Raw genomic sequence first — 20,214 nt, 5'->3', positions numbered from 1 at the left:
ATAAATGTCAAACCAAATATTCAAATAGTAATATTAAATATAATATAAACAAATAAATATAAGCTTTACATCTCTGATTTTAAGTCATCTGGAACATTTAAGTAAACTACTGTAACTGCTATATTTGCTTTTTTTTTAAAATAAAATTTGTAAAATTTGCTTTTTAAAACAATTAAAAAAAAATTTAAATAAAAGAGGGACGAGTCAAAATAATTTTCTATGGTAATCAACATCATGCTCCAAATACTGTTGATCAAATTCGTATTGAAGCTGGACTGATCTTTTAAGCACATCATCACTAAATATTCAACAACAAACAATCAATGTTTGGACCTTTGGAAAGAGACATCGTTCAATCACTCTGGACTTTAAATCAGGTTTATGATGAATCTCATCATCAGTGTTGGCAAGTGGATGAGGAGTGTTTTATAATAGAGATTAAAGGGATAGTTCACCTTCAGTTGCAGTTTTCCCCCTCCATACTATGGAGGTCAGTGCGGACCAGCAACTGAAGGTGAACTATCCCTTTAAGGCATGAACCTGAATATTCTCTCTAAACTCTACATATTCATAATAACATCTGTAAAAGAGTCATAGTCAAACCATCTGAGCTTAAAAAGGGATTTTCCCAGATTACATGTACTTTAAATGACCTATAAACCCTGTGTGTAAGAATGCAATATAATGTTTGGTTATGAAGTTTAAACACAGAAAGACAGGAAGAGAGAGGATGAGCAGGGTGGAGGACAGGAAAAGAGGGAAGAGATACATCATCTTCGGCCCTGCACTTCCATGATAAGTTCTACAATGTCTGAATATTACTCGATAAAATTACATTAAATGAGTACATGTCCTGTCCGTAAAGGGGCACATTTGTGTTTTCTACCAGTCAAAAATTTGGACACAGCTAATTATTCTTTATTATGATTATGTTTATATATATATTTATTTTAGAATAATAGTAAAGTCATTAAAACTTTTTCATGGAATTCCTGCCCAGAAAATATATTAATAATAAAATAAATCAAATTGAATTAAAAATGTTCAATTTAAGATTTAAGAAGTCTCTTATGCTCACCAAGGCTGAATTTTTTAGATAAAACTATAATAAAGACAGTAATATTTTGAAATATTATTCCAATTTAAAAGAACTGTTTTCTATTTGAATATGTTTTAAAATGTAATTTATTCCTTTGATGGCAAAGCTAATTTTTTCAGCAGCCATTACTCCAGTCTTCAGTCTTCATCCTGATGAGGTACAGTAGGCACAATTTAAATTTGAAAACTATTTCAATAATTTAAGCATAGACTTTTAGATCAGCAGGTATTTAATATTTTGAACATAAATTCAGTCTAGTGCATCCAAGCGTTTGACTGCTAGTGTCCATTAGGAGCTTTGCTTGCTGTACTTTTCTTGATCACAAGAACTTTAGGTAACATGATTATACTGCTATAAAAAAAAAATAAAACCTAAAACACAAACAAACACAAGCTCTTTGATACTTGTTATTTCATAGTTATGTAAAAACTATGTAACAGCATCAATGGAGTTCAATAATGTGTGCGGATCTCAGGATTTACCCTTAGAGGGCGACAAGAGCCTCCACCATAATCTGTACTATAGAGCTCTAAACAAATATGCAAAAATGGGTCAAAAAAGAGGCAGTATAATTTCTATTAAGCATGCATATATAGTATATCAAAGCAAATCTTAATGCATTTATTAAATAAATCAGTTGTATGTTCTTATACATAATTGTAACCACAGTCGCAATACATTACAAAGTTTATTTAATATCAGTTGTATCTTTAAAATGCATAATGCCTCAATCATAACCCAATTTCATGTGTTAAATCATAATGTATACCAATGGTTAAACTCAAATATCCAAATATTCGTTTTTTTAATTAGAAAAAATCTCTGATATTATCTGCTACAAACATTGTCTGATTTAGATGAATATGATGATTTTTAAATCTTAATATAAAGCGATACCCACTGATTTTAACTTTATAACGCATCAAGAATGCGTCATATAAAACATTCCATATACAGGCTTCAAAACTGCCACCGAAACTACTGCTCTACCCTTGTGACCACATTAAAGAAAAAAGAAAAAAGGGAGGGAAACAGATAGAATCAGGAAGGATGAGAGAACAGGAAAGAGGAAAAATCAAAACCCTGCGAGCTGCTGAATGTGCACCGCATGCCTTTAACCGCACAATGCCGTCTGGAACGCTTCACTCACTATGATGCACTGCCAACCCCAGAACAACAAAAACGACTGCCATCTAACAAGGGCATTGTGGAATCATCTGCTTTTGTGATGTGTGCCAGAATGCTTTAAGTCATTGTGATCACATCACATTTAGAACACTCGGTGCAGAACCTGCTAGAACTCTCGTGGTGTCATGCTGGTGTTCTAGAACACTCACTGTGAAGATGAACTTCTCAAGAGCTCCTTTACGACAATGCATAAAGAGTAAAAGGCAGAACGTCAACTGAATATAAACATTTAATAAATTCCTACTAAGCTTGTATGCGAGCCAATGCAATTCGGCTATGTGTCCAAATGTAACCCGGTAAAAATTAGGTGCGCAAAAAACAAATGGCACCAACAGCTACGTTTAATAAAATTTTTTTTTTCGTGTGACAGATTTCAAGAAATCGAAACTAGTTTTTTTTCCAGTCGAAATGGTTTCAGCCAAACATCTGTTTAAAACTCATCGCGGTTGATTATAAACGCACCTTTGGCGTTGGTTTTTGGCCTACAAAAGGTGAGTGTTTGAAGCTCATCTGCAATATGTGTATATGGTAAAAGATTACAACAGCGATATACAGCCGAGCACATTTGTAAATAAATAATACTTAAAAATGGTGTAACACTTCACACACACACACACACACACTCACACTCACACTCACACTCACACACGCAGCTCCTCTATGGTGAACTGACCTGATCGTGACCTTGGGAACTAAATCTGCGGAGAGCTCAAGAGATTCTGCTTCACTGCATCCTGACCTCAGACTACGGAAATCAAAGACACACACACACAGATGCACATTCTTTCTCTCTCTCATAAACACACACACACTAACCCCCTGCCCCTCTCCACCATTTTTAAAGTTTCCGTGACATCACGGCTGTTGTGAGTTGACAGTAAGCAGGTTTATTCTCTGGGGTTTGGCTCAGTGGGAAACACAGAACCTAAAGTTTCCAAAGCTCGCCACAATCAGCTCAACCTTTGGATAACATTATCACAACCTCTCAGCAACCAACTAATACACCCCCCGTTCTCAACCCCTCCGGTCCAACATCTTCTGCTGCTAATGGACCATTTCACCAGATGAGTCAAAAGATGCCTGGGAAAGTATTCTCTCGCTCTCTCTGTCTCGCTCTCAAACACAGACACACATACAAAACACTTCCTCATTATTGTGTACCAGAATTGTCATTTTCTACTCAGTGTTTGGTGATTTTTTTTTCTGGATTTGTTGTACAGCTGAGTGAAATATTTCATATTTATTTTATATTCACAACGATTTTGTTGGCAATATAAAAATCATCATAAATATTACAGCAATCTTAAGGCAATATGTAATAAACCAGTCCAGTATGATTTGCAAATAGACCTTGTCTGTCTTTTGAGTGTGCTTGTTTTTAATTCAGTTGCCTGTGAGGAAGGCATATTCTATTTGAAATAAATACTGAAATAAAATATTTAAAAAAATTCAACTTGATTTATTTCAGCTAGTTTCCAAGGAAACATGTCTTATTTAGTTTTACTTGATGTATTAAAATAACTATAACCGAAATAAAAAATAAAGAGAAATAAAAATAACTATATATACTAGGGATGGGAAGATTCACCGATTTGCACTGGTGCATCGGCATAAAAGTTAAAATGCATCAATTTAAAAGGTGTGCATCGGCTACAAGTTGGCATTTGTATTGCGTTGCATCGTTTCTAAAATATTTGCAACGGTAAAAAGCGATCTATACAAAAATAACTCGTGGATGCGCAATACTTTTACTATTTAGAAAGTGACCAATATTTTATATGTAGATTGATTTCTCTTCTCTGAACTGTTTCTCAAGCGCGTTCTCTCATCACTGGTGCTGCTGCATGAATCTGACGAATCACAACACTATGGAGACCTGAGGCCTGTTTCATAAAAGATGCTAAGAAAAGCGGGGATTAATGTCCAAAACCTTACTTGAAATAACCTAACAAATCAATCGGGGCTAAAGTGGTTCCATAAACGACCATTTAAGTTTGTGCAATCTCACTAATTTGTGCACGCTTATTCTCAAGCAGCCCTTAATGTCGATCATGGATCAAATCGATCCACCACGGCAAACAGTGAATACATTTGTGCTGTTTAATGCATTTGCGACGTTGTGTTTTCCTCAGTGCATAACTGACATGTCACAGGTATATTCTTCATCTGTAAAAGTTAGAAAGTCACCAAATCATTTGACAATGAGTCAGACTAACTTTTGGCAAACTTTTTTAATGAAACAGGCCTCGAGGCATTAGAAGTGATCATATTTTTTCCATTGTATCGTATTGCATTAAATTGCATTGTGTCGGATCGCACTGCATCGTAACAGGGGTGAATCGTATCGCATAGCATAGGTAGCTGCTTCATATGTATCTTTAATGTGTCGCATCGTTGGCTATGCATCGAGATGCGTATCGCATCTGCCTCAGTTATGGAGATGCACATCCCTAACATATACATATTTAAATAAGAAATAACACATACAACAAAATTACTTCAACTTAAAATTTAAATGAAAGCAGAAAGTATAAGAATAAAAACGTCCAAAATATTAATAAAAACCATAATAGAATCTCAATGACACTAAAATAACACTGCTGTGAGGTAGAAAGCAAATGTCAAAACATAAATACTGAGATAACAAATATATCAAAACTTTGTCAAAAAGGCTGCAAAAATCGAGAAATAAATTTTGAATGGCACAACCTTGATTATTAGAAATCACCAGTGTATTGCGTGTGTGAGTGTGTGTATATTTACCATCCCAGGCATCAAACATGTCCGTGATGAAATAGTCGATAAATGAGATCTGGGATTTAGGAATGCTGCAGGTATTCCGGTCAAACACTGGCATGACAACCGGCAAACCTTGTCTTTTCTCCTCGTCAGTCTAGGGAAAGAAGGAGATCGCAAATACAGAAAGCAAATGACTGGAGAGTGGAGATATGTTATTGTAAAACATGTATATCATTCTAATATCAATACTAGCGACTGACCAATTTTATCGACCATTATTTGGCCATTTTGAGATTAACAGCATCGGTCAAGAACTATGGCAACTTAACTGGCTTTTTCAATAGATAATGCATGCAATAGATAATTTCTGTTTCAAACATTTTAGAGTGAACATTAATAGTAATTTCTTAATATTTCCTTAAAGATATATAAAAAAATAACATTAAATATTAATCATTTTATATATGAATAAATGATAATTTTAATTTCAGCACATGTATTTGAATTTAAATAGCCGTTGACTATTAATTTTTGTATAGTATATAAAATTTTTTATTTAATAAATACATATATAATAATTCTATTTTTTCATCAAAATACAACTACAAAATAAAATGATCTTAACTCATTTCTCCTGGTCCAATCAAATCTTGACGGATAATTGGGATAATCAAGTACTACATATTATACTATAGAAATACTCTATTTCACTTGGAAATACAATATCTTACGAAAGTTAAAACACAATAAAAATGTGAAAAACACTAACACTTTCTTTTAAGGACCAGTTCTCACTATTAACTAGTAGCTTATTAGCATGCATATTACTAGCATATTGGTTGTTTATTAGTACTTATTAGGCACATATTAATGCCTTATTCTGCATGACCCTATTCTTGATAACCTGACCCAATACCTAAACATAACAACTACCTTACTAACTATTAATAAGCAGCAAATCAAGAGTTTATTGAGGGAAAACGGTTCCCTAATCTAAAGTGCTACCAAAGACACTGCAAGCATGTGCATAAGGGAACATGGGTTTTTACCTGAGCAAAGTACTCCTCGGAAATACGACCAGCCCATTCGATGCAGAGCTCCAGAGGCCTGCAGGGATTGGCCACATCGGCACATTTAATCAGCATCCGTTTAATCAACAGACGATTCTCAGGAGAGTTGCGAATACTGGCCTGACCCTCACAATCACTGCCTTCACTCTGTAAAATGCAGATCGGCACTGGTTAGACTGTACGCATACAGTATTGAAACACAGTAATGTGTGTCTTACATTGGAGCTCGTCTCCTCAATGGCACTCATGGGTTTGTTGATGCTGTTTACGAACTTGTTGACGTGTTCGAAGTGTCGCGTCATTTCTGTCGCCAACACCATGTCTATTATGGCCTGCCGTAGGGTCCGAAACTGAGTCCTGAATATTGAGAGGTTGAGAGAGTTTAGTACTGGATCAGTGAGAGTCATATGAAACGTATGATTAAGTTGACACTGATACCTTTCCATGTTTTTGAAGATGTTGCATTTGCTGTCTCGTACAGTAAGCTGGAACGCTAGAGCGGCGTGGTGACTCTCCAGGACGGCCGTGTCGTTGTACAGAATGGCCAGATCACTGCCTGCATTGCACAGGAATGAGTTGGTGCGGCCCGGGTGATCAACGTCATGGACGGTTGCTGCCAATAGCGCTGCTACTTCATCCAACTGGTCAAGACTGCCCTGCAAACACAGCACAGACACCGTAGGTAAGTTTTAGAAGTAACCCAAAATTGTTTAGGTCAGCTCAATATTAGTGACTAACCGATTTATCTGCAAATATTTGTCCCTTTTGAGATGAACAGCATCTGTCAAAAACTGTGGCAACTTAATTAGTTTTATGACTAGATAATGCACAATGAGTGATTTTTGAATAAATATTACTATTAAATATTACTAATTAATGTATCTTTTTGTCTTTTGAGTGTTCTTGTTTTTATTTTATTTTATTTTTCAAAAGAGTTTGTTTACATCATCTTTTAAAAATGAACAAATGTACAACAAAAACATTGGGTGGCATTTTACATTTCTTGGGTAAAATATTTAATACTAGTATCTTAATATGTATGAAAAATTCACTAAAATATTTTAACGTAAATTTTTAGTAAATATTATGATATTACTATTAAATATAATAAATTCATGTTAAATAGTAATATTAAAATATAATTTTAATTTCAGAACTTTATATGTTTTGAATAATTATTGAATATATATATATATATATATATATATTTATAAAACATTGTATTCATAATATTTCTTAAAATATATATTTATAAAATGTATAAATATATAATATATAACACATATAATTTAAAATATGAGTCAATAACCATTCAATATAATTCAATATAATTGAGAATGAATAATTATGATAAAATTCCGATTCAATCCAGTTTTTATTTTATTTGGCTATGGTCAACTATAACAGTATAGCATACATTTATTATTATATGTAATTTACTGAATTATATTAGGAATTACACATTTATGTATAATGAAATTATTTTAAAATAATTACAATTTTATTTTAATTAAAATTAAATTTTATATTAATTGAATATTTAATTTAATTTAATAAAAATGTATATTATTAAATTATTAGTATTAAAAATACTCTTGAATAATTGATTGAGCATTGAAACTTCTGAAAATTCTGATGAATGGTGAATGAAATAAGTCTCAATAAATCATCAATTGAAGCACTTGGTTGTTCTAGAAGGCTCTCCTTACCTTAGGCCAATGTTTTCATTTTTGGATGAAAGTATAAATTGAGACATTTCTATTTCTGTATTCTGATTGGTTGTCAGGGTTACCTTGACTCGGTCCTTGCGCAGGAAGTAGGCTGTGGCGTGCAGGACGTCTGCGGCGTGTGTTGAGTTGTGGTAGGAGTTGGATGCGTGGTAATTAGCCTCGATCACCTGCAGCCACGAGCGCAACGTGGCCTCTGTGCAGTTCAGGAACTCACACACGCCAAAAGCAGAGAAGATCTTCAGCCCCAGGTATGAAAGCGGCCTGCACACACACACACACACACACACACACACACACACACACACACACACACACACACACACACACACACACACACACACACACTATAGCACTCAGAACTTTTCCCATTACAATAAGTTTACACAAAAAAAGTCTCGCTTTCTGGTACCTCTTGTGAGTAGCTGCTTCCAGCTCCAGGATACTGAATTCCCAGCGTTCCTCCTCGTCGAGCAGCTCTGCGATGGAGGACGGGATGTCGTTTAACGGGACAGGCACTGGCAGGTGACTCTGACTCATATCTGAAGGTCAAATGGGTGATGGCCAAACATTCAATGTCAAGATAGAACATGGCAGAAAGGCACAAAAACATTTCAGATACTTTAAACTACTGTTAATTATATACTATTCTAGTTTTTAATACTATTTTGAATTAGCTTTCATTTTTATATTTTCAGTTTTCATTTTAATTTTGCTTTATTTTTTATATTTTCAGTAATTCTTTTTTTAGTAATTTTGTTATTTACTTTTGTCATTTATTCCTCTTTGTTTTATTGTTTAAAAAACTTATTTAGGTTTAATTTAATTTATTGTATTTCATTTTTAATTTTAGTTTAATTTTTAGTCATTTTGTTATTTAGTTTTGTCATTTATTAATCTGTCTTTTATATATTATTGATGTTTCATTTATTTTTTATTTCAGTTCTAGATTCTTCAGTTTAATTTCAGTTTTAAGATTTTCAGATTTCATTTTTTGTTTAATTTTTAGTCATTTTGTCATTTATTAGTTTTACTTTTTATATTAAATTTGGGTTCATTTATTTTTAGTTTTCATTTTAATTTTGGTTTGATTTAAAAAAATTTTTTTTTACTTTTGTCATTTATTAGTTTTTATTATGCTATCGTTTATTTCATAATTATTAATAATTATTTAATAATTTTAGTGCTTTAATGAAACTTATTTTAGTAAGCTGCCAAAGCAACATTTCTAATTCTCATTTAGTTTTTCAACAAATATTTACATTTTATTTCAGCTTTATTTATAATAATTTTAGTTTGATTTACAGACAATAACACTGCTTTAAATAGCTTTGAGTGTTACTATAAATCCCTCACTGTAACTTTTCATTTTTGCTGTTAGATATTTTCTTGTCATTATATGCATAATTAAGTTATAAGTAATTAGTGCCTTTTATATTTTAAAAGATATCCTGTAATACTAAATAATACATAAGGTATAGGCTGAATACTAGTTTATTCAAAGTTAGTTTACAACATTTCATCCAATCTGTATTATATTAATAATCATTTTCAGGGCTAGAACTTACTGTGTAAAGCACTTTTGGAGAAGACATACTCATTCCCAGAGAGCCTTCTGAGTCCGTCCTGAAATGAAGAAAAATATACATCAATATATCTGACTGAAATGAAAGAGAAAAAAAGGCTTGAGGAAGCCAAAATATAATTTCCAGTCAACATAATCATAACAACACATTTAAGCACAGCACTACCACGCTACCCATGACTCACTCACGCTTGCATGCTCGTATGAGAAAAGCCATTTATTAGGCCTGGAGGATATTAAACACACAGAAAACAGATCCAGATTCAAAGAGACTCATCCAGTACTTAAAACAAACTCTGTCTGAGATGTTGCAGGCGTAGGATTATAGAACTGTACATGTATAAATATGACACACACACACACACACACACACACACATCCCGTCTGTAATGATCACAGGCCACAGCTGCACTATCTCAACTCGGATATTTCACTGTGTAATTGACCTCTGACCTCTCCCTCAAAAGGTCACCCACCAAAACGGTCATTTGAACACTTGAGATTTGTGCATCGCACCCGCTTGACCTTTATTTAATGGAGAAAAATGACATTATGAAAGGAAGTGGCCTGAATCTGGCTTGTAGTTATTTAGCATTTTAATGTTTCAGAACTACACCACCGTTTGCTCACCAAGTTTGCATTTATTTGATCAAAAATACAGTAAAAACAGCTATGAGAAATATTGTGAAATATTTTTATTATTTAAAAGAACTGTTTTTCTACTTAAATATATTTAAAAATGCAAATTATTCCAGCGATGCAAACTTCATTACTCCAGTCTTCAGTGTCACATGATCCTTCAGAAATCATTCTAATATGCTGATTTGCTGCTCAAGAAACATTTCTGATTATCAATGTTTAAATACGTTTTTTCAAGATTCTTTGGTGAATCGAAAGTTCAGAACTACAGCATTTTTGAAACCGAAATCATTTGTTGTTGTAAATGTCTTTACTGTCACGTTTGATCAATTTAATGCATCCTTGCTGACTAAAAGTATTAATTTATTATTAAAAGACCCTAAACTTGATCAACTGCCTCAAATGAATATTCCAGATTAAATAAAACGTATTCCTATTTACAGCATCTTGAGTCGAGTCAAATGTTGTTGATCACGAGAGAAAATTTAATATTTAATATATACCTGTGTGTAAACAAGAATAAAAATCATGTTTACAGTAATAGCATTAAAAATAATGTAAATGAAAACTTAAAAATATATAAAAGCATTTATCTATCACACTTATTACAATTGACCAGTTAATCAGTTCTGAAAACTGATATAAAAAAAAAAATTCAAAATATTTAACATCATTCTCAATTAATAGTTCATAAAACATACCTAAAATAATCATAAAAGAACTAGCAAAATGTTGTTTAAAATAGTTTTATCTCATGTACAGAATGTCAACTTTCCATATTTTGGACCAATGAATTTCCATAATTTTCCATGACTTTTCCAGTTGTTTATGATTAGGCTTTTTTTCTACTTCACATCATTTCTAAAAATAAATACTTCGGAACTGATAATAATAAGAAATGTCAACATTATGTTAATTTCTGTGACTTTTTTACTGGCCTAAATCGTTTGAGATTCCCTGATATTCCCAAGTTTTCCAGCACGGTGGGAACCCTGCCAACTAAATCTCCTAAATTATGTCCACAGCCAAGAAGTAAACTCTGTTAAAACTTCTTGGTATTTGTATCCAGTTATATCAGGAAGCTGATTATTAGAGCTTCACTGTTCAGCAACCACTGCATCGCTGCGCATTGGCAAACTGCTCAATTTTGCTGCATCACCAAAAGTCTCTGTGACTCTCAAATGAATGACTTCTGTTCTGTGTGTCTGTGTGAATGCTCCTTTAGTCTAACAACTATTTTCTGGTTTAAAAGTGGACCACTTTCAAAGGGGGAGATGCAGAGATGGCAGACAGTGAGAGCGCTGTGTAAACAAGCGTCGTCACAGACTGCTGGCTAACTGTGAAACAGCCTGTGCCAGGCAGCATGGAGCTCAATGTATCTGTGCCACGAAAACAAGAGCAGTCACATCTACTGAACGACACTGACATGCAGTCACACGCTGCATATAAGATGATGAATTTCTCCCGTAATGATGATTCTCTGCTGAAAAAAATCTGGTCTAGGTTTGTTTGTGTACAGGAAATCAATTTGTGAAATTTTCCATCGGTTTAATATTGTATTGTACTGTTTATAATGTTTTTGACTGCATGTGTTCGAAGAGTATTTTAAGGCTATTTCTGTGCATCATGTGGGTGTAAGATGACTTGTAGTCCTTTGTGTCATTTAGTTCCAAACAGGAGTCATATGAAGGATTTTCTTGCTCTTTTGAAATACAAATATAAAATAAAACAAACTAATAAATAAAAAAATTACATAAAAAATGTTATTAAATAAAAATTAAATAAAATATAGGGCTGGTAATAAAGTAAAATGAATAGGATTAGGGTTAAAAATAAAATAAAGGGATATTAATAAAGTATAATGAATAGGGTTAGCAACAAAATAAATAAATACAATTCAAACCAAAAAAATATAGGGTTAATAATAAAATAAAATGTATTAAATTATGGTTAAAAATAAAATAAAGGGATATTAATAAAGTATAATGAATAGGGTTAGCAACAAAATAAATAAATACAATTCAAACCAAAAAAATATAGGGTTAATAATAAAATAAAATGTATTAAATTATGGTTAAAAATAAAATAAATCTAAAATAAAATAAACACCTTTAAGAATAAAAGGTGAATGCTTGACTTACACTCATGAGCCCCCCCACCAGGTCATTGGTGTGAGGATCGTCCTCTTTTGAGGCCAGTTGGGGTGAGTAGAGTTCGGTGGTCCGCAGAATCTCTAGAACACGATCCAGAGCTTCCGCTACTGTCACAGGACTGCTCTCCTGCGCTGCATTAATGATATTTATCACCTACAAAGACAACGAAATACATACAGAACAAAAACAGAGGGTGAGAGAAAACAACAAACCACTACTCAAAGGTTTAGATCCATAAATATCTCTGTACTGTAGTAAAGAATTTTCCCCTCTGACGTCTGTTTTGCTTCCATTGTCACAAACAAATCCTCATTCACGACCGAGTTCAGTGCGTCTCAGGGTTGTGTGCCATACAGAACTGAATTGAGAACACCTTCTACATTTCAATTCAATTCTCAAATTTGAACTGAATTAGAATTGAGGTAGCAGACAGGATCCAAAATTGCATTTGCATTTCAAATTAATCCAAGAATCAAAGTCTGTAAAAACTGAATGTTAGTTTTGTTAGACGGCAGAACTATGTATGGATGGATGGATAGATAGAATGACAGAACGATAGAATGGACTGATGGATGGATGGACAGAATGATAGAACGATGGATAGATGGACAGAACAACAGAGAGATAGAATGATAGAACGATAGATGAATGAATGGATGGATGGACAGAACAACAGAGCGATAGAATGATAGAACGATAGATGAATGGATAGATAGAATGACAGAACGATAGAATGGATTGATGGATGGATGGACAGAATGATAGAACGATGGATAGATGGACAGAACAACAGAGAGATAGAATGATAGAACGATAGATGAATGAATGGATGGATGGACAGAACAACAGAGCGATAGAATGATAGAAAGTACAATATATTTCTGGGGTCTTTTTCTCAGGAGAAAGATCTGAGAAGCAGGAAAATGAAGCAGAATTCTCCATCTGCCCTTGACTCAATCTTATTGCGGTCTAGGAAATATAATTGACATATTAAAGAGATCTCATTTGTGATTTTCCTTTTCTGTCGGTTGGGTTTCAGCATGACAGACGTCAGATTGCGGCTGCATATCTGCCATCCTGCCTTTCTAAAGATGGCTGCCTGTAGATCAAGTCTTGGCTGACAGCACAGCATGAGCACAGAGGTCCATTTTATGTGCTGCTGCTCAGGATGGGACTGCTGCGAGGAGGAGAAACAGGATGGAGATTATATTTCTCCACGGCTTTCTACAGCTTTTATCAATTATTTAAACATATTCAGTTTGGGGTCAATGACATGACACTTATTTGTTTTATCAGGCTCTATGAATGTTTCCAAAAAATTTAACTCATAAACACAATGATTTGAATAGCTTTTCTAAGATGAACATGCTTTCAATTTCTGAGTTATAATTAATTTGAATATTTTTGTGGGACTTAACCTAAAACATGTCACTATTCTGAGATTATGATGGATGGATGGATGGATGGATAGATAGATAGAACAACAGACAGAAGATAGATAGATAGATGGATGGATGGATGGATGGATGGATAGATAGATAGAACAACAGACAGAAGATAGATAGATAGATGGATGGATGGATGGATGGATGGATAGATAGATAGAACAACAGACAGAAGATAGATATTTTTTACTTTTGTCATTTATTAGTTTTTATTATGCTATCGTTTATTTCATAATTATTAATAATTATTTAATAATTTTAGTGCTTTAATGAAACTTATTTTAGTAAGCTGCCAAAGCAACATTTCTAATTCTCATTTAGTTTTTCAACAAATATTTACATTTTATTTCAGCTTTATTTATAATAATTTTAGTTTGATTTACAGACAATAACACTGCTTTAAATAGCTTTGAGTGTTACTATAAATCCCTCACTGTAACTTTTCATTTTTGCTGTTAGATATTTTCTTGTCATTATATGCATAATTAAGTTATAAGTAATTAGTGCCTTTTATATTTTAAAAGATATCCTGTAATACTAAATAATACATAAGGTATAGGCTGAATACTAGTTTATTCAAAGTTAGTTTACAACATTTCATCCAATCTGTATTATATTAATAATCATTTTCAGGGCTAGAACTTACTGTGTAAAGCACTTTTGGAGAAGACATACTCATTCCCAGAGAGCCTTCTGAGTCCGTCCTGAAATGAAGAAAAATATACATCAATATATCTGACTGAAATGAAAGAGAAAAAAAGGCTTGAGGAAGCCAAAATATAATTTCCAGTCAACATAATCATAACAACACATTTAAGCAGAGCACTACCACGCTACCCATGACTCACTCACGCTTGCATGCTCGTATGAGAAAAGCCATTTATTAGGCCTGGAGGATATTAAACACACAGAAAACAGATCCAGATTCAAAGAGACTCATCCAGTACTTAAAACAAACTCTGTCTGAGATGTTGCAGGCGTAGGATTATAGAACTGTACATGTATAAATATGACACACACACACACACACACACACACACATCCCGTCTGTAATGATCACAGGCCACAGCTGCACTATCTCAACTCGGATATTTCACTGTGTAATTGACCTCTGACCTCTCCCTCAAAAGGTCACCCACCAAAACGGTCATTTGAACACTTGAGATTTGTGCATCGCACCCGCTTGACCTTTATTTAATGGAGAAAAATGACATTATGAAAGGAAGTGGCCTGAATCTGGCTTGTAGTTATTTAGCATTTTAATGTTTCAGAACTACACCACCGTTTGCTCACCAAGTTTGCATTTATTTGATCAAAAATACAGTAAAAACAGCTATGAGAAATATTGTGAAATATTTTTATTATTTAAAAGAACTGTTTTTCTACTTAAATATATTTAAAAATGCAAATTATTCCAGCGATGCAAACTTCATTACTCCAGTCTTCAGTGTCACATGATCCTTCAGAAATCATTCTAATATGCTGATTTGCTGCTCAAGAAACATTTCTGATTATCAATGTTTAAATACGTTTTTTCAAGATTCTTTGGTGAATCGAAAGTTCAGAACTACAGCATTTTTGAAACCGAAATCATTTGTTGTTGTAAATGTCTTTACTGTCACGTTTGATCAATTTAATGCATCCTTGCTGACTAAAAGTATTAATTTATTATTAAAAGACCCTAAACTTGATCAACTGCCTCAAATGAATATTCCAGATTAAATAAAACGTATTCCTATTTACAGCATCTTGAGTCGAGTCAAATGTTGTTGATCACGAGAGAAAATTTAATATTTAATATATACCTGTGTGTAAACAAGAATAAAAATCATGTTTACAGTAATAGCATTAAAAATAATGTAAATGAAAACTTAAAAATATATAAAAGCATTTATCTATCACACTTATTACAATTGACCAGTTAATCAGTTCTGAAAACTGATATAAAAAAAAAAAATTCAAAATATTTAACATCATTCTCAATTAATAGTTCATAAAACATACCTAAAATAATCATAAAAGAACTAGCAAAATGTTGTTTAAAATAGTTTTATCTCATGTACAGAATGTCAACTTTCCATATTTTGGACCAATGAATTTCCATAATTTTCCATGACTTTTCCAGTTGTTTATGATTAGGCTTTTTTTCTACTTCACATCATTTCTAAAAATAAATACTTCGGAACTGATAATAATAAGAAATGTCAACATTATGTTAATTTCTGTGACTTTTTTACTGGCCTAAATCGTTTGAGATTCCCTGATATTCCCAAGTTTTCCAGCACGGTGGGAACCCTGCCAACTAAATCTCCTAAATTATGTCCACAGCCAAGAAGTAAACTCTGTTAAAACTTCTTGGTATTTGTATCCAGTTATATCAGGAAGCTGATTATTAGAGCTTCACTGTTCAGCAACCACTGCATCGCTGCGCATTGGCAAACTGCTCAATTTTGCTGCATCACCAAAAGTCTCTGTGACTCTCAAATGAATGACTTCTGTTCTGTGTGTCTGTGTGAATGCTCCTTTAGTCTAACAACTATTTTCTGGTTTAAAAGTGGACCACTTTCAAAGGGGGAGATGCAGAGATGGCAGACAGTGAGAGCGCTGTGTAAACAAGCGTCGTCACAGACTGCTGGCTAACTGTGAAACAGCCTGTGCCAGGCAGCATGGAGCTCAATGTATCTGTGCCACGAAAACAAGAGCAGTCACATCTACTGAACGACACTGACATGCAGTCACACGCTGCATATAAGATGATGAATTTCTCCCGTAATGATGATTCTCTGCTGAAAAAAATCTGGTCTAGGTTTGTTTGTGTACAGGAAATCAATTTGTGAAATTTTCCATCGGTTTAATATTGTATTGTACTGTTTATAATGTTTTTGACTGCATGTGTTCGAAGAGTATTTTAAGGCTATTTCTGTGCATCATGTGGGTGTAAGATGACTTGTAGTCCTTTGTGTCATTTAGTTCCAAACAGGAGTCATATGAAGGATTTTCTTGCTCTTTTGAAATACAAATATAAAATAAAACAAACTAATAAATAAAAAAATTACATAAAAAATGTTATTAAATAAAAATTAAATAAAATATAGGGCTGGTAATAAAGTAAAATGAATAGGATTAGGGTTAAAAATAAAATAAAGGGATATTAATAAAGTATAATGAATAGTGTTAGCAACAAAAAAATTAAAAAATTAAATACAAACCAAAAAATATAGGGTTAATATTAAAATAACATTTATTAAATTATGGTTAAAAATAAAATAAAGGGATATTAATAAAGTATAATGAATAGGGTTAGCAACAAAATAAATAAATACAATTCAAACCAAAAAAATATAGGGTTAATAATAAAATAAAATGTATTAAATTATGGTTAAAAATAAAATAAATCTAAAATAAAATAAACACCTTTAAGAATAAAAGGTGAATGCTTGACTTACACTCATGAGCCCCCCCACCAGGTCATTGGTGTGAGGATCGTCCTCTTTTGAGGCCAGTTGGGGTGAGTAGAGTTCGGTGGTCCGCAGAATCTCTAGAACACGATCCAGAGCTTCCGCTACTGTCACAGGACTGCTCTCCTGCGCTGCATTAATGATATTTATCACCTACAAAGACAACGAAATACATACAGAACAAAAACAGAGGGTGAGAGAAAACAACAAACCACTACTCAAAGGTTTAGATCCATAAATATCTCTGTACTGTAGTAAAGAATTTTCCCCTCTGACGTCTGTTTTGCTTCCATTGTCACAAACAAATCCTCATTCACGACCGAGTTCAGTGCGTCTCAGGGTTGTGTGCCATACAGAACTGAATTGAGAACACCTTCTACATTTCAATTCAATTCTCAAATTTGAACTGAATTAGAATTGAGGTAGCAGACAGGATCCAAAATTGCATTTGCATTTCAAATTAATCCAAGAATCAAAGTCTGTAAAAACTGAGTTAGTTTTGTTAGACGGCAGAACTATGTATGGATGGATGGATGGATAGAATGACAGAATGATAGAATGGATGGATAGATGGACAGAACAACAGAGAGATAGAATGATAGAACGATGGATAAATGGATGGATGGATGGACAGAATGATAGAACGATGGATAGATGGACAGAACAACAGAGAGATAGAATGATAGAACAATGGATAAATGGATGGATGGATGGATGGACAGAACAACAGAGCGATAGAATGATAGAACAATGGATAAATGGATGGATGGATGGACAGAATGATAGAACGATGGATAGATGGACAGAACAACAGAGAGATAGAATGATAGATGAATGGATGGATGGATGGACAGAACAACAGAGAGATAGAATGATAGATGAATGGATGGATAGATGGACAGAACAACAGAGAGATAAGAATGATACAACGAAGGATAAATGGATGGATGGACAGAATGATAGAATGATGGCTAGATGGACAGAACGACAGAGATAGAATGATAGAACGTTGGATGGATGGATGGATGAATGGATGGATGGATGGATAGATAGAATGACAAAACGATAGATTGGATTGATGGATGGATGGATAGATGGACAGAACAACAGAGAGATAGAATGATAGATGAATGGATGGACAGAACAACAGAGAGATAGAATGATAGATGAATGGATGGATAGATGGACAGAACAACAGAGAGATAAGAATGATACAACAAAGGATAAATGGATGGATGGACAAAACGACAGAGATAGAATGATAGAACAATGATGGATGGATGGATGGACAGATAGAACTATAGAATGATAGAACGATAAATAGATAGATAGGTAGATGATAGATAGATAGATTAACACTTAAATTAACACAGAAGTATTTCTGTGAATTACAATTCAGTAAATCCCCCTTCCTGTCATTCAAGCTCAAACTGAACTTCCTGTAGGATGTGGCCGTTTCACGGCTTTTTGATGTACTGCCAGAGATTGTCTCACAATTGGGAGATGAGAGGGTTTGTATTACCTACTTTTGGAGAAAGCATAACAATCAACTTGGATCACGTGTGCCTTAATAACCAATCACATTACAGCCTCGACGTCATTGAATTTCAGTCAGAGTTGTGCGACACTCAATCGCCATTTACGGATACTATAGGAATGAATGAGAAATGCCGTACGCTGAATCCCACCCGTCACAAAAAGTTCAGTAACTTCTTTCATAAAACGGCATTTTTTTTTGGTGTAAACTTTAAAAATAGTTCAATCTAAAAGTATTGTTTAGTGTAAAACATGTTGGAGATTAGCCAATAGGCTGCCGATTCATTAAATAATAAGCTGTTTCCTCAAAAAAGCTGTTTATTCAGCGTAGTGAAGCCTCTCCTCCACTGACGTCCATTTAAACAAAACGGCCTCTGGTCTCCTTTCCTGCGTACTGCAAAAGCGGAAGCTTTAGCTTTAGCAGTTACGCTTTTTTGGATAAAGGTTGCAGGCTTGCCTTCCAGTGGCTTTAGTACTGATTTTTGACAGCTGATTCTGTATTGATCTATATTGAATCAGGTGGTTATAATGGTTCATACAGGTTTATGGCTTTTTGTCTTCAGGTGTGTATAATAACACAGGCGTACCTTAGTGATCGGAGCCTCAATAGTCATGGAGTGGATTCTGGCCATAGAGGAATATCTGCGGTTCTGTAGACTGGGAGCTGAAAGAGAGAGAGAGAGAGAGAGAGAGAGAGAGAGAAAGGAGAAGAGCTCTTTAAATAACTCTGTCTGCGTCAGAGTGCACTGAGACTGTGGGTGTGCTGACGTCATCAACGCTGGCCACGTCACAAAAAGCCCCCCACACACACACGCACACGCACACGCTCTGACTCACAAAACACAAACACATTATAAACACACACTCAAGTGCACACATTAACACAAATCTCTTTACTGCTCTGTTTCTCTTCATAATTACTTCTGAACTGATAAAGGGATTCTCTTTCACTCGTTTCTTCTGGTGTATTGTGTTGAAACATACTCTCTTTCTCTTACCATCGCTGCTGTGAGAGCTGATGGATCTGATGTCCACAGACTCTTTCCTCCGGTCCTTGCGACGCAAGGAATTGCATTCTGGATAAAGACAAAAAAGGAATGAGTGCAGCATAAACACACACACACACACACACACGTAACTGCATTAATCATCTCTTATCTGAACACAGTCAACCAGCACCATTATTTTCACCTGCATCATCATCATCATCATCATTATGATCATCACAAGCACAGCAGTGATTTCATGCAGCAGACAAAAATGAGAGAGACAAAACCATACTTTTCCTTTTACACTACAATAAAAAAGACTAGATGCTCTAATTTGTTAAAATAAAGATAATTACATTTATTATTAACTATAATATCTTATATTTTAAATGGCGATTTATATGAATGCTATACATTTAAATGTTATTAAACATTAAATTATTTACATTTAAATTATTTAAAATTTAAATGATTAAAAAATAACTCAATATATTTATACTAATATAAGTTAATACTTGACACTAATTTCAATATAATTGCAAAAAAAATGCTAATGAACAAATTCCTTTATTTAAAAAATTAAACA

The 20,214-nt window shown here is 33.8% G+C and overlaps 1 protein-coding gene across 1 annotated transcript in view; it reads right to left on the bottom strand.

Annotated features, from left to right (window-relative positions):
• Positions 1 to 1,583: 1,583 nt before the first annotated feature.
• The window catches only part of pde8b (phosphodiesterase 8B), a 54,079-nt gene continuing 35,448 nt past the window's right edge, over positions 1,584 to 20,214 (bottom strand). The window contains exons 13-23 of the mRNA XM_016271357.1: positions 19,638 to 19,777; positions 19,227 to 19,303; positions 17,092 to 17,256; positions 14,292 to 14,349; positions 8,236 to 8,365; positions 7,889 to 8,087; positions 6,535 to 6,752; positions 6,315 to 6,453; positions 6,076 to 6,243; positions 5,016 to 5,180; positions 1,584 to 1,628 (exon numbers count right to left, since the gene is read on the bottom strand). Coding sequence (XP_016126843.1) covers positions 1,584 to 1,628; positions 5,016 to 5,180; positions 6,076 to 6,243; positions 6,315 to 6,453; positions 6,535 to 6,752; positions 7,889 to 8,087; positions 8,236 to 8,365; positions 14,292 to 14,349; positions 17,092 to 17,256; positions 19,227 to 19,303; positions 19,638 to 19,777 — 1,504 coding nt within the window. The remainder of the gene's footprint in view (positions 1,629 to 5,015; positions 5,181 to 6,075; positions 6,244 to 6,314; positions 6,454 to 6,534; positions 6,753 to 7,888; positions 8,088 to 8,235; positions 8,366 to 14,291; positions 14,350 to 17,091; positions 17,257 to 19,226; positions 19,304 to 19,637; positions 19,778 to 20,214) is intronic.

The sequence above is a fragment of the Sinocyclocheilus grahami genome, unplaced genomic scaffold (assembly GCF_001515645.1).
Source record: "Sinocyclocheilus grahami isolate Dianchi unplaced genomic scaffold, SAMN03320097.WGS_v1.1 scaffold61.1, whole genome shotgun sequence".
Taxonomy (NCBI): Eukaryota; Metazoa; Chordata; class Actinopteri; order Cypriniformes; family Cyprinidae; genus Sinocyclocheilus; species Sinocyclocheilus grahami.
Note: the sequence above shows the minus strand (reverse complement) of the source record. Positions and strands in the feature narration are given on the sequence as shown.